General features: G+C 44.6%; 1 protein-coding gene across 1 annotated transcript; it reads left to right on the top strand.

Moving 5' to 3' along the window:
* Positions 1-4,887: 4,887 nt before the first annotated feature.
* On the top strand, positions 4,888-24,601 carry LOC131879416 (zinc finger protein ZIC 4-like). Its single transcript, XM_059225730.1, has 3 exons — positions 4,888-6,348; positions 23,071-23,240; positions 23,311-24,601. The coding sequence occupies exons 1-3, from the start codon at positions 5,412-5,414 to the stop codon at positions 23,779-23,781; spliced, it is 1,578 nt and encodes a 525-aa protein (XP_059081713.1). The 5' UTR covers positions 4,888-5,411; the 3' UTR covers positions 23,782-24,601.
* Positions 24,602-24,815: the final 214 nt, after the last annotated feature.

The raw sequence follows: 24,815 nt of genomic DNA, 5'->3' as shown, positions 1-24,815 counted from the left end.
CGACGCAAACGACGCATCTCTAAGTACTCTTGTACTTGCAATTCGAAAAGAAAGATTTTTTTTGCTAGCTTGAACTTTAGAAACTCACATTTTTGGGGTCTCGCCTAAGATCGGACTTTTGACAGGGGCTCAAGAATTATGCAGGCGGGTCCAGAAGAAGGGAAGGATCCGACCAATGAACCGTTTCGAGCAGAGCTCTGAGTGATTCTTATCAAAACTTGGTTCATGCTTTGACAGCAGCATTGAGAGTGTTAATCAGGTCCTGAATATCTGAGCATGGCTAACTTTTTAAATGAGACAAGCCAAATCGCGTTGTAAGTGGATTACGAACAAGAACGTGTAATTTGAAATGGTCGCACATCTGATTCGGTGTAGGAGAACGGCTTGAAATGAACTTGAATATTCGTGGCCTACGCTCAACTATGTTTGATGGTGGTGAACAGAAAACGCTAACGTTCGTTTTCAAGTTTCTTTGCCAGTTCTTTCGTTGGAAGGATGGCCAACAGCCAACATCTTTTTATGGATAATCCATGACATTAAGATGAAAATTCGTGCAAGGACAGGGTGCGTCAATGTTTTGCAGTCTTCTCAATCCACAGACTTTCAGAGTTACAAAAAAATATTTCTTCCATTCAAAAACAAAGATTGAATTCCCATTGAATAAACTAAAACCCCGAAATAAAATATTTTTTGTATAGGAAAGTGTTATTGCCAATTTTTTTCAATATTTTTTCATTATGCTACTCCAAAGATGGTCAACATTCCAACCACGAGAGCGTGTTTTCCTAGTTTTTTGTCAACTATCATCTTGGGAAAATGAGGCCTGTCGTTCCAAATTTATTAGTAACATGAGCATCAGGACTACTGGAACTTGTAAGATATCCTACCAAATCAACGGTATCAAACCAAAGACATATCACTATCATTTTGAATTAAAGGTATTGCTATAATTGCCGCATCATATGCACTTTACTCTTCCATAAAGAGAAGGTTTTGTAGAGGTAATCGTTACAACTCCTAGTAGCTACTCTTTGGTCTCCCTGTGGGTTGAAACGGTCTGAAACGAAAGATGAAAACACTGAGATGTTCTATGCCAGCAACTTAAAGACATCTCAAGTGAGACGACACCAAATGTCATGGCAATGACGACTCGGCTTGAATTTCAGAACTGCCCATTAGCTTCAACATCATGCGCATAATGTGCCAATACAATACGCTAGCTGAGGTGCCCGATGAAACCGAAAAAAAATGAGAGCTCATCTCACGAACTTAGCTCATCTTCCCACTTGGCGCGTTTAATCCGGGACCAGTCACCTACAAATATTCATTCAAATCGCTTGATTGAATGAAGTAACGCGGCGTTTCTTCTTCTTCCAATCCAGAGCCAGCTTGTGGGTTGGTTGGGAGGCTGGCTGGTTGCACTGTTTTGTGGTTTTGAAAATGCAGAGGAGGAGATTCTTGGATTCCAAACCCAGCATGGGCTCTGAAAATGGAATTTCAAGCAGCACAAATCCACCCAAAGCCCCATTGGAAAACAGCCATAGATCTTCGAACTGTTTCAATCGAGACAATTTCTCCACCACCAAGACAAGTCACGATGGCTTGCCAATTCCCAAATGAGCCCGACATTCCAATCGCATGAACTAACCAGTATTACCACGCATCAATCAAAACAAAGGATCTTGGAATACACTAACAATTTCGCCATCTAGTTCCTCTATTCTCCCATGATGTGAGTGAAAGCTTGAGGGGAAGCCTAATTTGATCTTGCCACCAATGAGGAGACCTGTCCGAAATAAATTGGTGGCTACCTCTCTCTTTCCCTCATTCTCCAACTGAATTTTTCACCCAAAGCAGCTGGGAGTTCTCCACCGACCCTCCTGTCTTCAGGTACTTCTTTCAGTGATGCGGGCCAAGGGGGCCAATCCACAGACCAAAGAGAGGCCAGCCAGCGCACTCTCGGTCTTCTATCCGGCCCTCACACCACAGATAGAGAGTCGAGTAGAGACAGGCAGATTAAACAAATGACTTGAGATAGGGAGGGGGCTTCTGATTGGACGCCCAGTTGGAGCCCTCGATTCTGAGGGCAATGAGGTAAAAATGAAAAGGGGCTTCTTGGTCGTCATACACGAACATCAGATCCTGGATGGTCTTTTTCGATGGGATATGAACATTGGATTCGCTGCACATTTGATGGGAGCTTCACCATTTGAAGACTGGAATATAACTAGCTAACTTGTGGGCCATTGGAGAGTGGAAATGGCAAGATATTTTTTTCCTGTATTTTCTCGGATGACTATGCCCGACTCTGTGGGATTCGAATCGGAATGGAAAGGGAGGTAAACAGGAAGACTATTGTTCCAATGAATGTGGGGGTTTCTTTCATATGGGAAAACATTTTGGATTGGATCGGAGTTGGAGTGGAATAGTTTTCTCTCCTCAGTCGCATAGGTACATAGATTACAAAAGCACGATTTCGCCACAAGGCTGGGTTGGATTGGTTGACCTGGTTGCATAGTAAATAGAGGGCGTGTTCACAGAGGTGTCTCCTGAAATAAGGTAATTTGCCAAATTGGATTTTGATTTGTGATGTTCCCCGCCTGGTGGGCTCATAAGTCTGTCGACCTGACAAATGAGCCTTTGTCACTCGGCCAAGTTTCTATTCACAAAACACTTCACCGTGTGCCCTCTCAACCAAAACTTCTTAAAAAGATACATTTTAGTGGATTGTGGTTGAAACCATCAAAATTGGCATTGGATCATCGCTCAAGCCTCAAACTCATCCCCAAGTCAATCATCATCAATAACCAGAAGCAAAAGATAAAACTTGAGCCTCAAATGCCTGGAGAATCCTCCAACCAATCCGAGGACAGTAGCTCGAAACTCGAACCAATCAAGCCCTAGGCCAGATCAGAGTTCTCAGTCACGTGATCTCGTTTTTTTGATTAGGCATCCCATGGTGTGAAGGATCAGTTTGGTGCTACCTACTGGGCCAATTCAGAGGGGGGTCAAGTCTTGGATGAGTGGCTACTGCCTGTGGCCTCAAAAATTGGATTTCCTGACTTCTTGAACTCCTCTCAAGTAAGCTCATTCCAATGCAGACATTTTTTCCATGAAAACATTCATCCAGTCCGGTTAACGAATAGGAATTTGGGCGAGCCGAGCCCCGTTTCAAACGCGGGTTTGGAGTCTAAAACGGACTTTCACTGATCTATTGGCAATACAGAAATGTCATCGGACTTGAAGCCTTCATGCAGAGAAATTGATGGAATTACGCACAGGAGGCAAATGGATCGGTTAGAAGTGAACTCCCTTTATAAGGTTGGCACCGAAAACTCTATAATCGTCAATCTTATTTGAATAATTTTGTGAACACAAGAACAGTGTGAAGGTATCTCGGAGTCAGCAGTCTGACTGATCAGTTATTGATGGGAGAGCAATGAACTTTTGCAACCTCCTCCGCACACCATTACGTCCACCAGTCCCATCAGCCAAAGCCAGCACCACAACTACCATCATGTGAATGTTAATCAAGATCAACACCTGATGATTATGTAATAGCTAATGCCACATCCACATGTGAAGAGATCTGTGATCCAAATAAGCGTTCTAGAGATTCGGCATAGAGCAATACTTAATGTTGTCCCTTCGATCAGATCAGCAATGCTTGATTAAACCGGGCATTCATTTTCTCTGGATAGTGCAATGTACAATGTGCTTGTACGAGCTTTCGTGAGGCGCGTTCTCCGTTCCTTGGCCCCCTTCGTTCTCTGTTCTAGGTAATTTGGTGGTGTCTCCTCTTTCAAAAGCTCTGGATCCTATTCAAAAAAGACGCTTTTATGGTTTTTGTTTACGTCATTGTGTGGAGGGGCGACTCCGGCCACGATTTTTTCCTTTTCAGACGGGAGGATCGCTTTTTTTAGAACCATTCTTTCGGGTTGTGTAGGACGGGATGAAAAACTTATTTCTCGAGCCCAAATTGGATGACAGTGGGATGGAAAGGGGCATGAAAATTTCCTTAGAATAGGGTTAAATTGGCAAGACTGATCCGATTAGAATTCCGAGTCGAGATGGGATGCCCACAAATAAACCAACCAGAGAAGAGAGGTGAAGGAATGAGGCAATGAACCTCGCTCTCTGCACGATTCTTGTCGGATTTGTGTATGGGAATTCACGACAACATCGCTGTTCAATGTTCATTCGTGGGTATGTACGTATGTAGGCTCCAAGCCAGGGCTGAGCATATTTTCACCACAAAGCAGCCTTTGTTTGGGCTGATCGCAGGAAATTCCGATCTGGATTTTAAGTGGAAGACATCGCCAGAGCTGTTCTTCCAATCAAGTTCTCCATTGTTTCAAGGCGCGATTTGTCAGTTCGCTCTGGGACTCCTCCCCAACTCATTAACCTGTACTCGGAAATTCTGGGGAGGCTGGCGAGATGGCAGACGAAGATTCTCACTTCTCTCTCTCTCTCTCTCTCTCTCTCCTTCCCTCGTTTGCCAGTTTAGTCAGATCGTCGTCCGCAAAGAAAGAGATAGAAAGATGCTGGTGTGGCCAGATCCAGCCAAAGACGCCGGGAATCATCATCAGGCCCTTCTTCAGTCTCGATCTTGGGTAGGTTCGGTGGCCATGGAAGATCACCATTGAGCGAGCTCCAGGTCTGTTTTGAACTCCTGGCCGAACTCTCAGCAGGGTCACATTCACCTCTATAGCGTTGAGGGAGCTGGCTCCTCCTACCACCCGTGGCGAACCTCCACTGTCTCGCCAGAAAAACCCAGTGATCTGGCGGAGTGAGAAGCTCAACACCGTAGAGCTCGGATCGTCTGCCCCCCATTGCTGTTTGGGCTCTTCTCTCCTCTTCTTTCCCCTTCGTGTTCCTCGTGTTCCAGCGAGAGTGTTGCTCGGAAGTCGCAGACTTGGAAGAGGAGGATGAGGAGCCGGCGCCGTCGCGGTCGCCATTGTTTTCGTCTTTCCGTCGGGACCTCCAGGAGCCTCGATCGAATGTCCGACCCTCGTTGGTCCGCCGTCCGCCCGTTCGTCGCTTAGCATCCAGCAACAACTTTTTTTGTGTCGGGGTATTTCAAGTGCGCCGCTTTGGATCCCATAGAGGTGAGTGAGGCTGCTCGTCGACATCGACAAAACTTGATCTGGCTGTCGGACGGTGCCAAGTCACATCATCGTCGATTATTCCATGTTGCAACTCACAGCAAGACACTTCTTCATCCTATTGTGCTCACAGTGTAACTAGAATCAACCCCCTACTGCCAAAACAGTGCCTAGGCTCTATAATTGTGGTAGTTGAACTTGAATATCTAAAAAGGGATCTCTCCAAGTCGGAGTTGACAGTGGCAATGCAAGTCGTCCAACGATTGTGACACATCCCAATATCCACATGCAGTCATTATCGCTGATATGTGTATCTCCTCGCCGCCAAGCGCCTCCAATGCAAGTGTTGTTGTTGATCACCATCACCACCACACTTACTCAGGGAATCTGAACCTCTATGCAACTCGTCAAGTGGAACTCATGTCTTCGACGTCAGTGATGTATCCCTTCATGGACACTCCGGGGTTCAAGATTGACCCGGGACAAGGGCCCGTCGTCTCCGCTCCGTCCTATCCAACCTCAGTGCCATCCTCGCAACCACCTCATGTGACCTCGGGTTACGCCTTACCTGGGCATCACCCAGCTCAAGCCACCTCTCATGCAGCATATCACCGTGACCTCCTCTTTCGACGGGATGTCCCCACTTTTCATTCAATGGAAACAGCCTCCCCCACAGTTGGACACCCATCTGTGTTTTCCTCCGGCCTACACAGCTCAAGTGATCCGTTCACAGGTCTTCATGATCCCATGCATGGAATGACCGGGGCTCGTCTGGCAGCCGCCGGTATGGCCGCCGACTGGACCACCAGTCATCAAATGGGCAGTGCAAATCAGATGTATTCATCGGCATATATGAATGGCATGGGCATGGCCGCGGCTCATCATGCCTCGGGGGCATTCTTTCGATACATGAGACAGCCTCCGCTAAAGCACGAGGTCACTTGTATGTGGATCGATCCGGATGCACCAATGCCAAGAAAGCCTTGTACCAAAATGTTCGCCTCTATGCATGATATTGTCACTCACATCACTGTGGAACACGTCGGGGGACCTGAAATTGCCAACCACGCGTGCTATTGGGACAATTGTCCAAGACAAGGTCGGCCTTTTAAGGCCAAATACAAGCTGGTGAACCACATTCGGGTACATACGGGGGAGAAACCATTTCCATGCCCGTTCCCCGGTTGTGGTAAAGTGTTTGCTCGGTCGGAAAACCTGAAAATTCACAAGAGAACACATACTGGTAAGCCCCATTTCCTAACAATTCCTGATTCTTTTTGCTTTTTTAAGCACTCCCTTTCTCTATCGTATTAGAGGGCGGGACATAGATTCCATTCAATGGAGGCATATGCCCAAAAAGCTAGCCATCAGAGGTATGGCGCCCAAAATATCCCCAAATCTACTTGGACCCAACCCAATTAGTGATCTTTATCTGATTATCTCAAGCTTGAGACGAATCAGATTAGTCGAAGCACGCGACTTGGTGAGCTTAGATGTTGTAATCGATAGCCTTTCCCGGACACCGTGTCCAAACCTTCGTTCAAGTACTTACTTTTACCTGTAAAGCTCAGACGAAAAAAAAATTGTTTCTTAAAACATCCATTTAGGGCGTGCAATTTTGCACTAAACCCAGAAATAGGACTTTGTTTCCCGACGTTTATTGTTCTTCTGGTCGCCGAGTGATTGAAGCTCCTTGCAGTAAAGTGGATTGCAACTTGTAATTTTCTTAATGAGTAATACATACACATAGACATTCCAAGAAGGCCGTAACTTTTCTCAAAGGAATGTTTGTTACACTTTACGATGCAACCACCATCTCTTATGTCCCTGTCTTGGTGGGCCCTTTTCACTTGGAGGGGCGGAGATCTACCCGTCACGCCTCCTTTTTGTCCTCGCAACTAAGGACCATTGAACACCTCATTACAACGAGAGAATGATGAACTTAAAGCTTCACCAATGAAGTGACCGGTGTGTCCAGCCCACTGATTTTCAATAGAATCTACAATGAATTTGACAATTGCATTCTTGGTTACACCTCAAATGGCTTTCAACTTGAATCAGCACAATAGCTCACAGTTCATTTCAATTATGGAAATATTACACTCAACTTCACTTGTAAGGATGATCCCAAGAGTCGTTTGCACTTTTACAAGCTCTATTAGCAGAGCGGACAGCTTATTATTCAGGGTCGATCACGAGGTTAATTAGAATTACGAATTCCTTCATTTGACCAACTGCAAACCACCTAGAAGAGTCCGTCTTTCCTGACATACCAAGACATCAACCGACGAATGCCTGGTAATCCTCAAAATGCAAGTCCAGCTCTGGGCAAAACACAACACATTTATTCAATCAAGTGCGACGGAATTCTCGTCACTGTCCAGTTGTCTGGACTTGAGGTTGGCCTTTTATATCCTATATTAATCATCACAGCCTATTTCATCATGTGTTTGTACGGGAGTCTCTCATAATTTCTGCATTTTGCACCCCTCCAATTGGAATCTGACCAAAGTTTCGGTGGTCTTCCAATGGAATAACTTAAGAAATTCTATACGGCCAACAGCTTGTCGGGTCATCAAGTCGGAATTTTAATGTAATTTGAATGGATTTTCATGGCCAGTTGGAATGGGTCAGAAATTGGGTGGAGTCCGGTTGTGATGGTCTAATTCAATATTGAAAAAAAAACAAGTCCAAACCAGGGTAATTAAGTTGTGTTTTGTTTAATACCTCGAGCTGCATTTCACACTTGTTATGCGCTCTGAAAAGAGCGCTCCTCGTGTGCCTATCAGCCACCAAACAATCCCTAGAACCAGCCAACCAACCATCAACACTAGGGTCTCTGCCTCCAACTAAGGAGCTCCCTTTGTAGTCTTACTATTCTGTACAGTACATACAGTCGTACATATCCAGTCAATATGAAACTTGATCCTCTCTTTCATGGTTGCCACCACCAAATCCGACCCTGCCGCTGCCCAATTGAGTAGTCAGTTGCCTTGGTTCGCCCTCATGGCAAGACAATCACCATCCAACCCACAAACCATCTCTTCTCCGACCCTGCTCGGCCTACTTTTCTTCTTCTCCATCCACACATGAAAACCATTCTTCCACCACTTTTGAATCGAGGTGCTGGCTTGAACCCGCCAGAAACACCATGGCGCTGTAAATTACGTGTGGGCTGAAATGGCCATGGAGTATGAAACCCATAGATATTTCCACAAACCAGAGTATCCTCTGGTCAATCATTGACAATCTTTTCGGTCTAAGATTTCCAGAGATTCTTGTTTTGAAAACTGCCTTTTCCCTATTCAATTGAGCTTATCTTAATAGGTTTACAAGTGTCGCCAGACAAGAAACCTCAAGATACTTGTTCACAATTAGTCTCGGAAAGCCACACCTGGTTGTGGCTGACTTGGCCACTCCGGAGTTTTGTTGTTGGTGTTGTTGTTGTTATTGATGTCGTCGTTGTTTTGCCTTTCAAAAGCGCGAGTTTTAAGCATTCTCTTATCGGTGCTCGCTTGTTTTCGGACTTGTTTCGCCTCCCGATCACAACAGTCATTTCGGGGCTGACCCCGAGATGAGCTGTAGTAAATGCTTGCCTAATAGGATGTCCCTCATAAAACTCGAGTTGAAGAGTCACCCAAATTTTTTATCACCCTTGAGAGGACTTGGATATTGACAATAGTGTTTCCAGTACATTTTAACTAGGGTGGTCCGGGTGCGTTATTGCTCCAGAAAGAAATGACCGACCACCGAAGTGTTCTTCTATCAAGGTGCATATTCACCCGTTCACTCTACACGCTATTAAGCATGCAGCGCAATATGTCTCTTAAAGCACACTATCGATTACTAACCCTTCTGATCCCCCCCCCGACTAATCACCGAAAGTGTTAGTTCTGGCCTTAATGATGCCATTCGTCCGTGTCAACAATGCTGCTTCTTTTTTGACCGTTTTCGTCTTTATTTTCCCGATCCATATCCTCGAAATAGAGACAGAGCCCCAACCATACCGTAAGGCTCTGCTGGCCAATACGTACGTTGACCCAATGAAAGGAGGCCATATTGACCAAGAGTCTGGCTATTGGGTTGCTTACCTGGCTGGGAGTCGGATGGCCGGCTGACTGACTCACTGACTGACTGACTGGCCAGAATTACCTGTAATAAATTCTTCCTGCCTGTAACTCTTGTTCAGGAATGTGCTCACACCAACCAGGTCCAAGGCTTTGGGATTCGATCTTGGGGACGGTCTGGCAAATAAGAGCAAACCTCGCCCTCGCTAACGAATCTTGACATGGGTGAATTTTCGGGACCTTCGTGGTGTCAAGAGTCACACTTCTTCCCTTGGCCCAAGCTATCCCATTTTCGGCAAATCCATGGACAAGATTTTCTCCTTTGTCCTTGAAACTGACCCTCCATCCATATTTTAGAAGCCCTGGCAGTTACATCACGTATACATATGAACAATAAAACGTGCAGGGTGGCCAGTGGTGATGCACTGGGAACTAGCTAATGAAGTGCAGGACATTGTCTGACGTCCTCAATCTCTCATGGGAACGGAACTAACTACTCCGTTCCACTTAAGCACCAGGTTAGTTATGGGCTTTCTCTCCATCTGAGTGATTCAATGATCGAGAACTCCGTCGCATTCTGCAGCCAAGTGTCAAGTGAATTTGGTACTCGAGGAACCCTAAAGCACCCTTGAGCGGGCTTTTAAAAAAACATTGTGTTAATTGTGTGACCACAAATGTGAATAAATGAGACTGCTTGAATGCTCTAATAAGTCTCGAGAAGGGAATCCGATTGATTATCCAAGCTTGGATCTCTTTGTCCTGGTCTTGGTCCTCTGGGGACAACTTAACCACTTCCATTCAGCTCACGGCACATGTAATGTGGGGGGAAAAGAGACTCAAGTTTGGTGTGATTTTCCCACTCCATGGAGAATCCATTCGGTATGGCAAGACTCATGAACAAGAAATGGAGAAATAATCTCGATTCGATTGAATCAACTCGACTCGAAGAGAGTTACTCTACTTGTGAATTAGTGAGCTCAGACAAAAGCGATTCGGCCCAATCGATATCCTGGCTTCCATTGTTTCATCTGCCCCGGGAAAAGTAATACTAACATCCCCATGAACCTACCCTAGTGAGAAGAGCTTCCCTCGGAGGGATTGTTGCGTTATTCGTGAGGGTCCTCCCATAAATCTTAGTGGATTGGGAAGTCCCTGGATCTGGAATGGTGGGACACACGTGACCTCAGCACCAACGATCACGATCTTGCAATGACGCCTTTGTTAGTGTCATGATTTTTCTTTGGGCTTTCTCGCCATCGTTGGCAAAATCACTTCCGTCCGATTCTAATTCTGATCTCACACTCTTGACTCCATCCAGTTATGACGCATGGACCTAGGGATCTCTCGAAGTCTCTTCTGAACCTGACATCGATCGGCTCTTTTGGCAGATGGAACTCCTGAAAGGTTTGCAGTGATGCTCGATCATATATTTCTGGGGTTTTGAGAAGTTCGGATTTGATGAACTAGATTCATTGGGGTTCGATTAAAAACCAACCATCAAAGTGAGGGAGGGAAACTGGTTCAAAAAGTGCCAAATTAGTCCAATTTCCTGAGTGAATGGGCGCCTTTTTATGTTCATTTGAGAAGGTTTTGCACTTCACTGACGGGGATGAGTGACGAGAGACAAGTTTGGAATACTGAACCTAAAAAATCTGAGAGAGTCATCCTTGGGCGAAGGAAGTAAAGCACTCTATATTTGAATAGTCCGAGCGACTGTCAAACTACGCCTCTTTCAGAATAGCTTCAGTAACCTACTACTTCTCACCCGTAGTAATCAGGCATAAGGTTTATAGATAGTTCTTTAGTACTATATGATAGTACTATAGTACTGGAAATCTGGGTAGATGTATGGGAGAAGGCAAAAAGAGCGTCGGCAAGTTTGCATCATTGACTCTGCGAGTCAACTCAATGGAATTGATGGCGTGTGCCAGGATAACAACAACTCGTCTCCAAAGCCCTGGCAACGAACCCGGTGCTCAAAAGGGTCGGGACAAAAATGTGCCGCCGAGTCCCACGGACCATTTTGAGTTCAGATATGATTTCCAGTCGCGATCGACCCTTGGCTCACTTGATTGTTGGTTGATGTTTGTATGGATGGATGGATGGATCTGAGTCAACATGCGTGGGTCTCTTTCTGGCTGTCATGATTCATGGCGAGCCAACGTGTGATTAAAGAGGAGCCATTGGGGACAAACACTCGATTACAGGGGTCATAATTACCATCATCAAGATAATTAAAGTGATTGAACCTTGAGAAGGGAGAGCCGAGAGAATCCGGTTCATGAGGCACGATTTCAAAGTTGCATGATCGCCCCGATTCCCCCTGAAAGTCCTAATCATAACGTTTTCCATGAAAAGCACACTCTGTGAAATCAATTAAATTGTCACGGGATAGAGCTTACACACTGTTCAATGTGTATGCACTAAACATGCCTCACAACAAAGACAGAGGAGGCTTCGCCGAATGCAATGCTCCTCGTGTTCCCGATTTCAAATCCAGACAAGCAATTAGCGTGCATTTCAGTCCCTGCAGTTATCATTGCACTCCCCAAGACATGACATCTTCCAATGAGGTTCCTATGAACAAGGCGAAGGGGGAATAGAGCGAGATCTGGTTCTCATCCGTCTGGCATGTGATTTGCAGATCATAAATCACCTGCTTCGCCTCAAGTTTACATTATGCGTGTGTGTACTTGCATTGATGGGAGCATCGACAAGAGCACTTCGGATGGACGTGATTGCATTTCGAGCCTCCTTGAATCACAACGTGGCTTCTTCGTCCTCTCCATGCTCCTCTCGGCCCCTTCAAAATAAACGCCTGGCGTTTGTACACAAAACCTCTATGGACAACGCCACACGCCACCCTTCTCGTCAGCAGATCATTCCTGACTCTATAGTGCAATGGATCAGTTCAGAGGTTTGTGTTCCAATGAGGTGTCCGATCCTTGTTGTATGTTCATAGGTGCAGTGGGCTTGTCTGGGCGGAACAAGGCGTTGTCAGAATTACGGACTCACGAACGATCATCATCATCATCACAATCATTGGCCAATGTTGGGTTTACTGTACAGGATCATCATCATCACCCTGATGCACTTGACGACTCACGGCTTGTGGGGAAGGAAAGTAAATAAACATCAAAATTGCACTGCCTCCTAGATCCCGCTTCATGTAGTACGTAGGATCGACTTGGCTTTATTTGGAGGAGGATTGGATGTGTAGTAATGTGTATGTATGCATTGGGGATGTGGCTTTCAAATTGACCATGTCTTTCCCGTTGAGAAGAGCCTTGTGTGCTCGTCATGTTGTGGGTACCCGATTCGAGAGACAGTCCACACACATCCAGTGTTTCTTTGCACTTTCTTGAAGAAATAAGCAAAGCTGTCAAGTGGCTAGATTGAGCCTGGCCAGCAAATCTTTCATTTTAATGCCCGGTTGAGGGTAATAAACACATATCAAAGGAATGAACTCCTGTCAGCTTTGGGCTTTGGCCCAACGAGACAAAGTCATTACGGCGGTTAAAGTGTGCAACCATTTTTCTTGTGTTGCAATTTTCTCTCGACAATGGTTCTGTTGAAGAGACACGCCAAACTCGAGAAGGAGGAAGCCATTGAAATCGAGATGATGCATCGCCAAATTACGTTTACCTCAGATCATCTTCATCATCAGAGAGGAGAGAATACACATATGGCTTCATAATACTATATATACGTATACACACACACACGCACTACACTCATATCTCTTACCGCCTTTTACTCTGGGCGATCCACGTGCGCGAGAGATTAATGTCACTGCCAGAAATTGTACCCGACCAATCGGCCGTGAAAGCTTCGAATCAGATTTGGAGAAGAATCACTTGACCCCCCTTGAGTTTGCTTGTTCAATGTTCATTCTCGGGGCTGGACGAGCCAGACATCAAAGCTGAATTGGTAGTTGTATGAACAAAGGGTCTGGATTTGTTTGTATATAGTAGATTGCCGACTCTGCTCCACTTCAGTCGTTGCTCTGAAGATGACAAAACCCAATTTCCATGATCGACCGCCCTTTCTTGATGGCTCGTCGTTGTTCCGGAAGTCGTTTAGTGAGGACATTAGGAGGCAAATAAAAACATTGCTTGCCGAGAAGAATTGCCCGATACGGAACTTGGACTGTGTTCCACGTGCATTCCTGGCCAATGGAATGCCCAATGAGTGACCTCATTGCCCCACAAATGACAGAAACTTTGTCCTGAACCTCAAGTTAATAGTTTTTTTTTCTTTCTTTTTCTCATCGAAATTCCTGCTCGCGAACCCATCAACAGTCCTGCATTTCGGATTCATGATTCTCTTCTCAGTCTATGGAGCCCCAGAACAACCAATGACTTTGGTTGGTGGTTTGTGCGTTGCTCATTTCTGCAGACAACTTCTGGTAGTGTTCTTCTGGTTCTTCTATCTACTTGAGTGAGTGAGCGATTAGTTCTGGAATGCAAAGCACGTGATTCGATTCAGTCCACAACATCGGTCAGACCAAAAAACTGTCCGTCCGTCCGTCCGTCCGTCCATCCATCCATCCATCCCCAAAGATTCCAAGAAGTATCGCTTACGAAGCGTTTCGTAAAGAATACCCAGTACTAAATAGAAAATCCCCTTCAATCAATCTGGCGACTTCATCCCAAAATAGAAAAACCCTCGATCTGTGCAGTATGCCAGTATGGGATGCTTCTCGCCCCCAACGACATTTATCGATAAAACCATAACCAGATTCGCTTGGAAACCTAGCACCTGCTTTCATACTTGAGCAAAACTGAGGATGGTTGACGTATGAAAAATGGAACAAAAAAAAATCACTCATGACTGGAATTTACATCATAAACATAAATGAAACATTTTACTCATTTGAGTAGCCAATTGCTAAACAACACCTCAATAGTTACCTCTGCTCATGTATGGCCACTTCAAAAGTTCAAAGCACGAGGATCCTCTTATTGTTGGTTGTTGATGTTGTTGAAGAGTGGTGCTGGATGAATCGATTTCGTGCTCGTATTTCCTCATGGCATTGTCTCTGAGTCCGGGATTCATGATTCAAGCCAGCCATTTAACCATAGACACACAGACACATGTGATAATTTGATCACCGCTTTCGCTGAAACAAAGCCAGACAGATGAGCTCTAATCTGAATGAGTCGTTTCCAACATGGAACATATCCAACCCTTCAAAATGCAAATTCCATGAAAATATATCAACAGCCCAATGTCAATGTGACGTTGAGGGTGTTGAGAGTGTTGGAAAAGTTGGAAGCGCTGTAATCATATTGTTTTACTAAAGGGTCGACTGAACTGACTGACTGAATGGCTGTTGGGTCATCAATCAGAGAGCGTCGTTGGTCCAATTGGAACCTGTGCCCCGAGTTTGCCAGGGATCATCAGTGATGACATCATTCACGAAGGCACGTGATCGTTTTTAACGGAAATGCGAGGTTTTCCCAATGTAATTGCCCTTTGATGAGTCGTCATCGTTTTCGATGCCATCCTCTACCCTCGACCAAAGCTGAGTACATAAACAGATATCCTAGTGCGTTCTCTCCGTTGAACTCATAACGAGCTTTTACGTAAGGCAAAGACTGTTGATTTTTGACCGGTAGGAGCAATTCGGATGCTCCTTGGGACATTTACAACCTCACCATGGGCTACCCAAACGCCAGAATTGGGTGGTCCAGGTTCTACTGCTCCAAAAGATAGACACGTCGTCTAAAGGGTGCCAAAAAGCTCGGTAAAACAGTTGAACATGCTCCAATCTTTACAACCATGTGCGCCTTGTCATTCATTTTGGCCCGAGTATTTGACACCCCCTGGTTAGAGGGTATCCGGGCAATATCCTGATTTCACTATCTCCTCACTATTATACTGCTCCTACCCCTACACTGACTGTATCACTGTACTAACTCCAGTCCCCAGTAGTAGGAGAACATGCAAGCACCGTTGTGGGTCTCTCGTTGACATGACTCTATTTACCCGTGTTAACCGTCACTTTTACGATACTGAAATTAGGGAAACTGGGACAGCTTCCGGTCTGCGTTTTTTCTCCGCTAGAGATGGATATGTCCAAGCAATGAATGGAAATCGATGGAAGTGAAATTATGATAACTTTAGTTTCTTGATCCACATTTTAAAGGTAGAAAGTAAGATGACTGTAGACAGACGCCAGCTGAGGGACGAGGGATTCTTTGTGGATTTTGTCAAAGCTGTTCAACATTTTCGTGACAGATTGAGAATGAACCCATTCTGATGGAGTGAGCGTGTTCTGATGGGAGTTCATCAAATGTGGCTTTATTTTTGCTTCATTTGAAGTCACTCGTGCGCAAGGAGATTCACATTAAGGGCACGCAGGCAGAAACAGACTCCACTCCAATCGACACTTTTCGCACATCTGGGAGTCCTGATTTCGTTTTCTCTCGCTCTCTCTCGTAATCCTTGTCGCTCGAAAAGGTGGCAAGAATTTCGATGAACTCTTCATAAAACATCCTAATTTCGTTCAGGTGTCAAAAAGGCCCTGGCTGAGCCTAAGTCATGCGTGACTAAAGGTAAAACCTCTCTAGGTGGGATTACCAAAATCGCTCACCAACTCCGTGGTTGGCGAATCACCCCCAATAAAACGAAGATTATCTCACTCATTGGAAGTTTAGCATCTGAGCTCTGACTGGTTCCCCCTAAAAAAAACACCCCCTCTTTCTCGGAGAACATTTGTAAATCGTACATTCATTTGATTTGAGTTCATCGTCGTGATCGCTTGGATAAGCTTTCAAAGCGGCGAGAGCAGTTTACTCGTACATATAGTAGTAAAAATCTCCCCGAATGAACCAAGTGTTTGTCGCCTTCGTTTGAGCAGGAGGATTGGGGGATTGAACTTGGGGGTATTGACACATCCCGTTGTTCCAACTGAATATGGATCACATGCAAATTCAATTCAAAGACATAATGGATGTGACTCGAGCATTTACAGATGAGTTCATCCACAAATGAAGACAGAAAGAAGAGGAATGGATTGATGTGACTGACGCACTGAACTTGGCTGTCGAATGTCGAATACGTAATGAGATCACCCATGATTACTCGTGACTCCGATTGTTTTCAAGATTGATCACAACCAGGACCACTGTTCCCCATGGACAAGGAGACAAGAACCTGACGACCATCGGTCCCAGAGACCGGCCACACATTAAGGACAACGAGTGATTTAGGGCTTGTTGTTGGGCGAAATTGTCACCATTTCATTAACGAGCAATTATGGGGGCACCCCAAGAGTATTTTGAATGCTCCAAATTTGTAAGGTGCCATAAAATGCAAAAACCTTGAGGTTTTAACAACCATTTGAGCACAGAGGGGCTAAAGGTCGATCGAATTTACATGCTATTGGGTGTAAATTACAATCCTTGTCGATTCATTCATTTTATATAGACAATAATCCATCCATTGGCCTGAAGAAGCCATCAGCTCTTGGGGATCGATAGGCATGAAGGAATTCCATTCCAAAAATCCATCTCTCACATTCCAGGGTCGCCCAATACACAAGCCTCACTATGACATTCCTGAACTTTTCGATATCACTCCCTGCTTGGCCATCAGTCCATACACAATACTGGCAAAATAGCATTATAACTTACCCGTGGTTGTCGTCATCTTTTCACTGATCCTCGTCTGGGCAACCCTGATTCCTTCATGTTGGTCAAGTTGGATTTACAACAAGAGTTCATGGGCAGATAAGAAGAGCGCGTAGTTCTGGCGGAGTCCGTCTCTGAACTTGTGAAGCTCCACTCAAAAGGAACATTTTTATGTGCTTTATGGTAGATCACCTGTAACTTGATGATGGTAATAGAATCAAGTCTTCCCAGACTCCCAAGATCCGATCTGACCTTGGTTGACATCCCCAAATTGATTCTGACCCGCTCTTGAAATGGCTCCATTTCTCAAGTTATGTGCACCAATATTAGCCAGCAAGTTTTCACACAGAATTATGGAGTTTCAACGTTTTAAAGCGCCTCTGTTTCAATCCATGTAAAAGAATTGAAGTGGAGATCGTGCGAGAGGTGACTTATCCAAAATGCCTTTTGACATATCGTTTGTCATCCCAACTTGATGCTCTCAAGAATGATGATAATTCAACCGGTATTCTGTTCTGGGACTACTCCATTTCTGGATGACAGATGATATATTATAATAGCGCTGCATATGCGAAATGACAACTTTAAAGAGCTTTTACTATAAAGATTCATGCAACATACAAAATCATTCCCACAAAGAAATGAAAAATGATAAGTCATCTAGAAGAATACTTAGATCTGACCAGACACTACCATATCCAAAGATAGAGCAATCCATGTGGAATTCCCTAGCCTCCCTGGACTGGCATTTATCAACTTTTTTCCATGGTATTTTGGGATAACAAAGCAATTGAAGAGCTCTTGATTAGAATAACGAGTCTTTGTTTTACCGATCACTTGAAATTTTCATCAAGCTGATACTTGGTTTTCAGATGGTTTTTTATCCATTCTGGGTTGTTACGTTTAACAATATGCAATTGGCAATTGGTCATACAACCAAAGCTTTGGTGGTGTGTGGTCTCTGGCAAGCGCATTACAGGGTTCGGTGGGGCGATAAAGATTATTCTTCAGATCTTAGCCAATGATACACTCAAGCCCAGAGAAGTGACAAGCACAAAGAAGATTGAAATTTCTGCTTCAGGAAGCATTTTGAGCTCAAAACTGAACCTCTGTCATTGACCTCGACATTGGAGTGAGATATGTGCTCTCTCGTCTCTGTCAACCATTTCTGCTTTTCGTCAGGACCGAGTTGGCCCCAAGCAATTCACAATTGTCTTCTCATTATGGACATCGTTCAAGGCCTCTTCAGTGTCTTTAGTCACATGCTATAGACATTGGAGAAAATTCAGTACTCAGAAACTCTAGTGACATCGCAGTGAAAAAAAAGGTAGCCAAGCAAAACCAACAGCCATAATGTCACATTCCAAGAGTGTGTTCACATCTTTGCACTTTATCAAGATGGAGTTGCCTCTCCCGAAATATCTCTGAACAGGTTCTACCGCCACAAACTTGACCTCCTCTCCAGAGCACTCAGATTCAGAGCCAATTTTCTCCCATCAAGTGTTTGTTCCTTGTAGTACTCTCATAAAGGCACTGAATTTTGGGCCAATCCATATCTTCCAACATCACACAACGGCCCCAATCTCGAGAAGAGCCATTTGTCTCGGAAATATGAGACGCGACATCTTTAAACTGAAAAGAACTGGAATGCGACAGCGACGAAGATATGTATATCTCATTAGAGAACTCTCAAAGAAAGGGGGAAGCCATGAAAAAATCGAAACGAACTCAACATTAACAGGGGTTCGGAAAGATATTTCACCAACACAGAAAGGACAATAGGTAAATATAACCAGTATAGCTGCAATTCCCGTGTAGTATATCCGGTGCTTGTGCCCACGTGTCACAAACCAATACGTGGATGAACGCACCAAGTACGGTTAAACCCCCCTAATTCCTTGTAATCCGGTGGTGGTCCTCGATGGTTGGTTCCAAACGTGATTACTGCCATCCATCCATTTACCATACGTATCCGAAATTGCGTCCCGATCGTCGGTTGTGTGGTTTAAAGAGTCCATCTCATGTTTGCTTATTCTAACGAGGATGAACCCTCGATCTAAGTCCATTGGCTCGCCATCGAGCACGTGACATTGACAATGGAACTCAGACTCAGCCATGAGACCATGATCTCTCTGGACTTTACGAATAAGATGCGTATGCCGAGTGGCAAACCTGAAAAGTCTCCGGATAAATCATCAACAAGATTAATTGTCCATTCCAATTTCACCATCCTCCCAGGCTCTCCCAGCCCATACCTTCCACGTAAAAAGCAGATGGATCGGGCGACCATTGAAAATTGCACATGAACGAAAAAAATATGAATCCAATGTCAGGCTGGTAGGAACAGAAAAAGAGGGTCCACATTGTCAACTTCCCCTCATGGACACCCTACCGTAGATAGACCTCTAGTAGGGTAGTCTCCCCGGTAGACTGTACTTGTCCTTCATAATCATTATCTTTCCTTGTCATAACGCCCCCTTGACCCGAGTTGCCTATGAAGCCCGGATCTCGGTTTGGCAGTGAGTGGAAAAGAGAGTGAGTGTTTCACTTTGTCTGGCGACGCGCTTCCATTTGAATGGCTCTCATTCTGCATAAAAATTGAGATTTTTCATCTCATCACAGTACCAACATATGCCAAGAGACAGATGAATATTCAATTGAATCTGAGAGTCGTGATTTTGAACGCCTCATGAGTATGTTCGCTCCAATAAATGTATGCAGAGTTATGCTATCTTGAAGGCACTCTAATTTTGTTATGTAATGCTCCAAACTTGGGAGTTTGTGTTTTTCTCGCCGTCCTTTGTGAATGAGTGCGTGTAAGGGAGTGAGAAAGAAGGAAAGAGGGTATGAAGGTCTTTTGGCTTAATGGATGTGCCGGAGTGTATGTGTGGATGTGGATGTGTGGATGGTACATGTCCCCGCAGAGGCTCAGAGTCTTTTGAGTGGGGATCTCAGGTCTCTTGAATGGACAAAGAATTCCTCAATTGTGAAAAAGGATAATTTATAATCCGATTCTTCCCTGTGACACCGGACAATGCGCAGAATGGAGATTTTCGGTCAATATCTCCTCGCCTCCAATGGCCAACCAATGGACGAGACATACATACGTGTGTGTGTGTGTGCGTGTGTGATTTCAAGTCCACAGGATTGCCGATCATTATTGTTTAGAATCAATTGGACCGTCTGACCCTGAAATGAAATACACTTCTCTGTTTGGCGGTGAAGGGCTGGTAAATTGAGAAACCCGGCGAAGATTGGTTTTATTTTCGAATGATTTTTCATTTTGGCACCCCTGGTGAGCCATAGGTCGCATTGTCAACTAGATTCGCTCTTGAATGGTGTTGACGTTCTGTCGTTTTCAATTGGAATAAGTAGAAAATGTGGATCAGTTGGTGAAAGAGCCCTCTTTGGGTCCTCCTGCATTCACTAATGGATGCAACGGCCCTCAATCATCATCATCCCAGGCCCCCAAAAATGACCAAAACCAAACCGTACAACGATTACTATTTGCGTTGTCGTCGCGTGCTTGGGATTAATTCATTTTGCAGCTTATCCAGTGCACACTTTACGGTATTTGCAACATCCCATTCTTAGCGATGGTGTATGGTGTGCCAAGGAAGAACGGGTTGAAGTTTGGCATGATTGTTGTAATAACAATCATAGTGGTGCTCGAGGAAGCAAGTCCGAGAAAGAGAATCGATTCGGAGAGCGTTTCGAACCGCCAACAAAGCCAACAACGACCCAACGAACCAACGGCCCAACCATCAGTGCTGCACTGTCCAACTTGCACCATTGCTCCGTCCACATCCACGGAGGAGCGGTCTTGGAAAAATTCTTTTGTGACGCTTAGCTTAATCTATGGCTCTTTGGTGTTGGTGAAGGAGCCTCTCTCTCTCTCTCTCATGATGATGTTGATGGTATTGGTGGTTCCAACTGCCTTGAATGTGTGTGTGTGTGTATGCTATTGTACGCCTGCTTCGTCTTCTTGAAGTCGTGGAGAGTCGAGTGAGTGTGGGGAGGAAAAAGGTGCTTTTTGGCGATGAACAACTTGGTTGGTTGGTTGATAGGTTGGTTGGTGGGGCAAGATGGTAAGCAGGAATGACTTCAAGACTTGATCTATGAACATGCTACGCTAACAAAGAGCATGGTAGTGCTCAATCCAACCAGTGGATTTGGCCGGATAAACCAACTTCTTCGGTGTCCACACAAAACCCGGGAAGGAATAAAGAGAGAGAAAGAATGGGAGAGAGGGTTAACTCGCTTCCTCTTGTGGAAAAAAGAGGTGGAAAAGTTCGAGGAATGAAGACGAACGAAAAATAGTATCTTATTTTATTTTTATATCGAACGCATCGATTGGCACCCCATAAAACGTGCGTAGTAGATAGATGTTCGGCGGGAGTGGTCAAGGGACCCAGAGCAATATATTAGAGGGGTAACCCTATCATTAAGGTGTAGTTCTAATGCCCGCCAAGTGCTTATTATCTTGTTATGGAGATCGCTTTTTCCGAGCGGACAACCCCGAAACGATGGCCAGATAACGAGAACCAGAAGGAGGAGGAGGGGTTGAGAAATACAAATTTTTTGGACATAATGGGTCAAATAGAGAATGAGCTACCCAAACTTTCAATTAAGGCGAGAAGGTTCAAAGCGCAAGCTGACGCTTTTCCGTAGCCCTGCGATCCAATCAATCCCGTTGAGTGTGACGGATTTTGGTTTTGCATCAATCAAAAAGTGGAAGTCACCGGGATAGTGTACTGTAGAAGAATTCATGGTGGACAATTAAATCCCATGGCAATGGATGGAAAAAAGCCGCAGTTCCAACTCCAACCCGTTTTCGCCATAAAACAAGATTATCCCCGATGCGACATTTTATCGTTATCAAGCGTTAACTCTGAGGGAATTCAACTGGTCGCTGACAGCAATAATCCTGATTTAAGTGCCCCCGAGGCTCAGCCATGAAAAAAGTGCATTTTTATGTGAGGACTCATGGCGATATCAAAGCCGTACTGGAATGTGTCATCAAGTCTCGGTAATGGGAAAGATATAACTAGCAGTTATACCTGGTTCCCAAACCAATTCGAAATTGGTCACCCTCCCGATAAATCAAATTTTGTTTAAACATAATACAAATAGTTCATTGCTTAAGTTTTTTGTGCTAAATTTTGTGCTTTGTTTTCCATTGCTGCCAATGCTGAGAAAATTGAGAGGTTTGATTTCAAAAATTGAACTGAAACCATTTCTTCTTTTGTCACGTGATTCACAATAGGTTTTTGCCCGTTCTGAGAACTCTATTCCACTTGGCACAAAGGAGGTTCATCTCAGGGCTTTTTTCTTCAAATTTTGAGGGGGAACGGGCAACGGAAAGAAATAAAGAAGCTTTTCAACCATGAAAAATTGGACCAAACTTTTGCTTTTTTTTGTAACCATTACTTCTCTTGCATTGTTAGCCGGGGCAATTCACCTCATTTTTCGGTCGGAAAAAACGGAACTTAGTATGCAACCACCCTTGAAGTTGGGGTAAATGGTTCATGTTGGGAAATTTGCTCCTCAATGAACCCGTCCCCAAAATGGCCCTTTTCTCCTCAAATTGAGCACGTAACCAGGCTTTCAGAGTGATATATAAGCAAATTATCGATTATAATACAATGATAAATTTCTCTTTTTGTAACTCTCCTTTCTGGTGCTTGACTTATGGCGAACCCTCACTCGTACAGAGAGAGGAAAGGAGAGAGAAGGAAGAGAGAGAGAAAAAAAATCGTTTTTATCGCCCATGGACCAGCTGCCCCAAAGGCTGAGTTTTCTAGCTCGTTCGCACCAGAAGCACAGGATATATTTTTCAGATTTTGAGCACCCACCATTGAGTGGTTAGACAGCTCTGTCCAACTCACTAGCCTAATACAAAGCTCGAACGGGCTTGGAGAGAAGCTGGCGCAGAAGTGGGATCCTCCAAATCATCCTGCCCATTGATCTGCCGGAAGCGTCGATCCCAAATGTACCCATGCTGAAGCATGCTGGAACTGGGCTCTTCAGAGATCAGATATCGTTCTATTTAGCTTGTAGTGTGAAAGTAGTGTAGGAGAAGTAGTAGCCCTATCGATCTATTTCGGCTCGTGCTCTACCTGGTCGTAAGCGTTAAATGAGCAGCAAGATGATTTCGAGCCAGGCATTGTTTGTTTGTCGTTATCGAGAAGTCGGAACGGAGAGAACAATTGAATAGAGGCGGCTCACTTTCTAACTTAGCACTGTTCCATTCTTTTTTAGGTGAGAAGCCCTTCAAATGCGAGTTTGATGGATGTGACAGACGATTTGCCAATTCCAGTGATCGCAAGAAGCATAGTCACGTACACACATCGGACAAGCCGTACTTTTGCAAAGTCAAGGGATGCGACAAGTCCTACACTCATCCGTCCAGTTTGAGGAAGCATATGAAGGTAAATTCAGCACCCCATAAACGGAATGCACTGGTAGGCTGATCATATTTGCATTTTGCATCACTTTCAGGTCCATGGTAAGGACGCGTGTTCTTCCTCAGCTTCCAACAATTCCAACGGGTATCAATCCGATGAATCCGAGGAAGAGGAGCCCATTCCCATGGCCAGCAGTCCCAATCTCACATCAGTCACGCCTCACCCTAACAACACCAACTTAGTCACACCCACCTCTCAACCCCATGAGATTCAGGCTCAACCATCCCAACAACAGCAGCAGCAACAACAGCAACAGCAGCAGCAACAGCAGCAACAACAACATCCTCAACAACAGCAGCAAACCAATTTGGATTGGTACCACAACTGTCATCATCCACAGCTCCCCACGCCTCCTTCCAATGAACATTCGCCTTTAGGGGGCGTGGCCCCCACTCTCACCTCACTAGTGCCTCCCTTGCCGCCTCATCACCACCACCTTCATCACCATAACCATTTCAACCCTCATAATCATAGTATTGGGGGCCTTATTGCCCAATCGTTCTGAAGTTGAACGAGATATTTTTTGTCAAACTGCAAAGTGCAACTTAACTCTGAAATCAAAGTGGTCCACATTTTAAACAAACGAAAGCAAAAAAACCTTACTTCAACCGACCAAAACATGTCGACACACACGAGTTTGATACGTAATCCACCTCGGGATCTCAAGAATAAATTGTTCCTCTCTCTCTCTCTCTCTCTTTCCCTTCTTTGAATAGACTGTAATCATCATAATAATAAAGAACGAACAAACTTGGACAGTGTGCTATTTCATTGATGTCTCAGATGGAGAGAAGAAACACGATGAATAATAACAGAAGGAGCCAGTCAAAAATCTAAAACAAAACAACGCTGAAGATTGAATTTCTCGGAGAGAGACGGACGACAAAAAGGCGATCCTTGGCTGGTCCATCATTGGATGACAGACATGCAACTGTAGTATTTTGACAAACACAATCATGACGACAGTCCGACTGGTCCTGACTTTTGTCGGGTGATTGTGGACTGGTGATTTCTGTTTGGGCAAGCAAAGAAATCATTTACAAGAAATTCAATCCGCAATCGGAACACTGGGCCAAAAAGGACCGCCGAGTCATGATGAAGACAACGTGCAATCGCTTTTGGCATTGATCATCTCACAACTTTAACGTTCATTCACTCGTAAAAAGAACAGCAACGTATTCACACCAAACCCAACTTATCAGCACCTCCTTTCCCATCCAGCACTCTCGAGTTACTTCTATTTTTATTATCATTATTATAATTATTATCACTATTATCCAAATTGTAATGCTAGATAGATAATCAAAACAAACTGGAGATATGAAATAAACACTCAACTATATGCAACAACAAGATATGCCGTGAGCATGGTCCGTTCGTCATCGACTGCTTATTAGTGAATGGAAAGAGGGCTCTTTCCAGGTTTGAAAACCAGGAGCCTAGTTCATAAAAATGTCCAATCACTCTAATCTAGTAGCAGTTCCCTGAATACGCCCCTAGGGGTCAGGTCCGTCAAGGTGACACGTCCGAGACTCAGAG

This window comes from Tigriopus californicus, chromosome 4, assembly GCF_007210705.1.
Source record: "Tigriopus californicus strain San Diego chromosome 4, Tcal_SD_v2.1, whole genome shotgun sequence".
Classification (NCBI taxonomy): domain Eukaryota; kingdom Metazoa; phylum Arthropoda; class Copepoda; order Harpacticoida; family Harpacticidae; genus Tigriopus; species Tigriopus californicus.
Note: the sequence above shows the minus strand (reverse complement) of the source record. Positions and strands in the feature narration are given on the sequence as shown.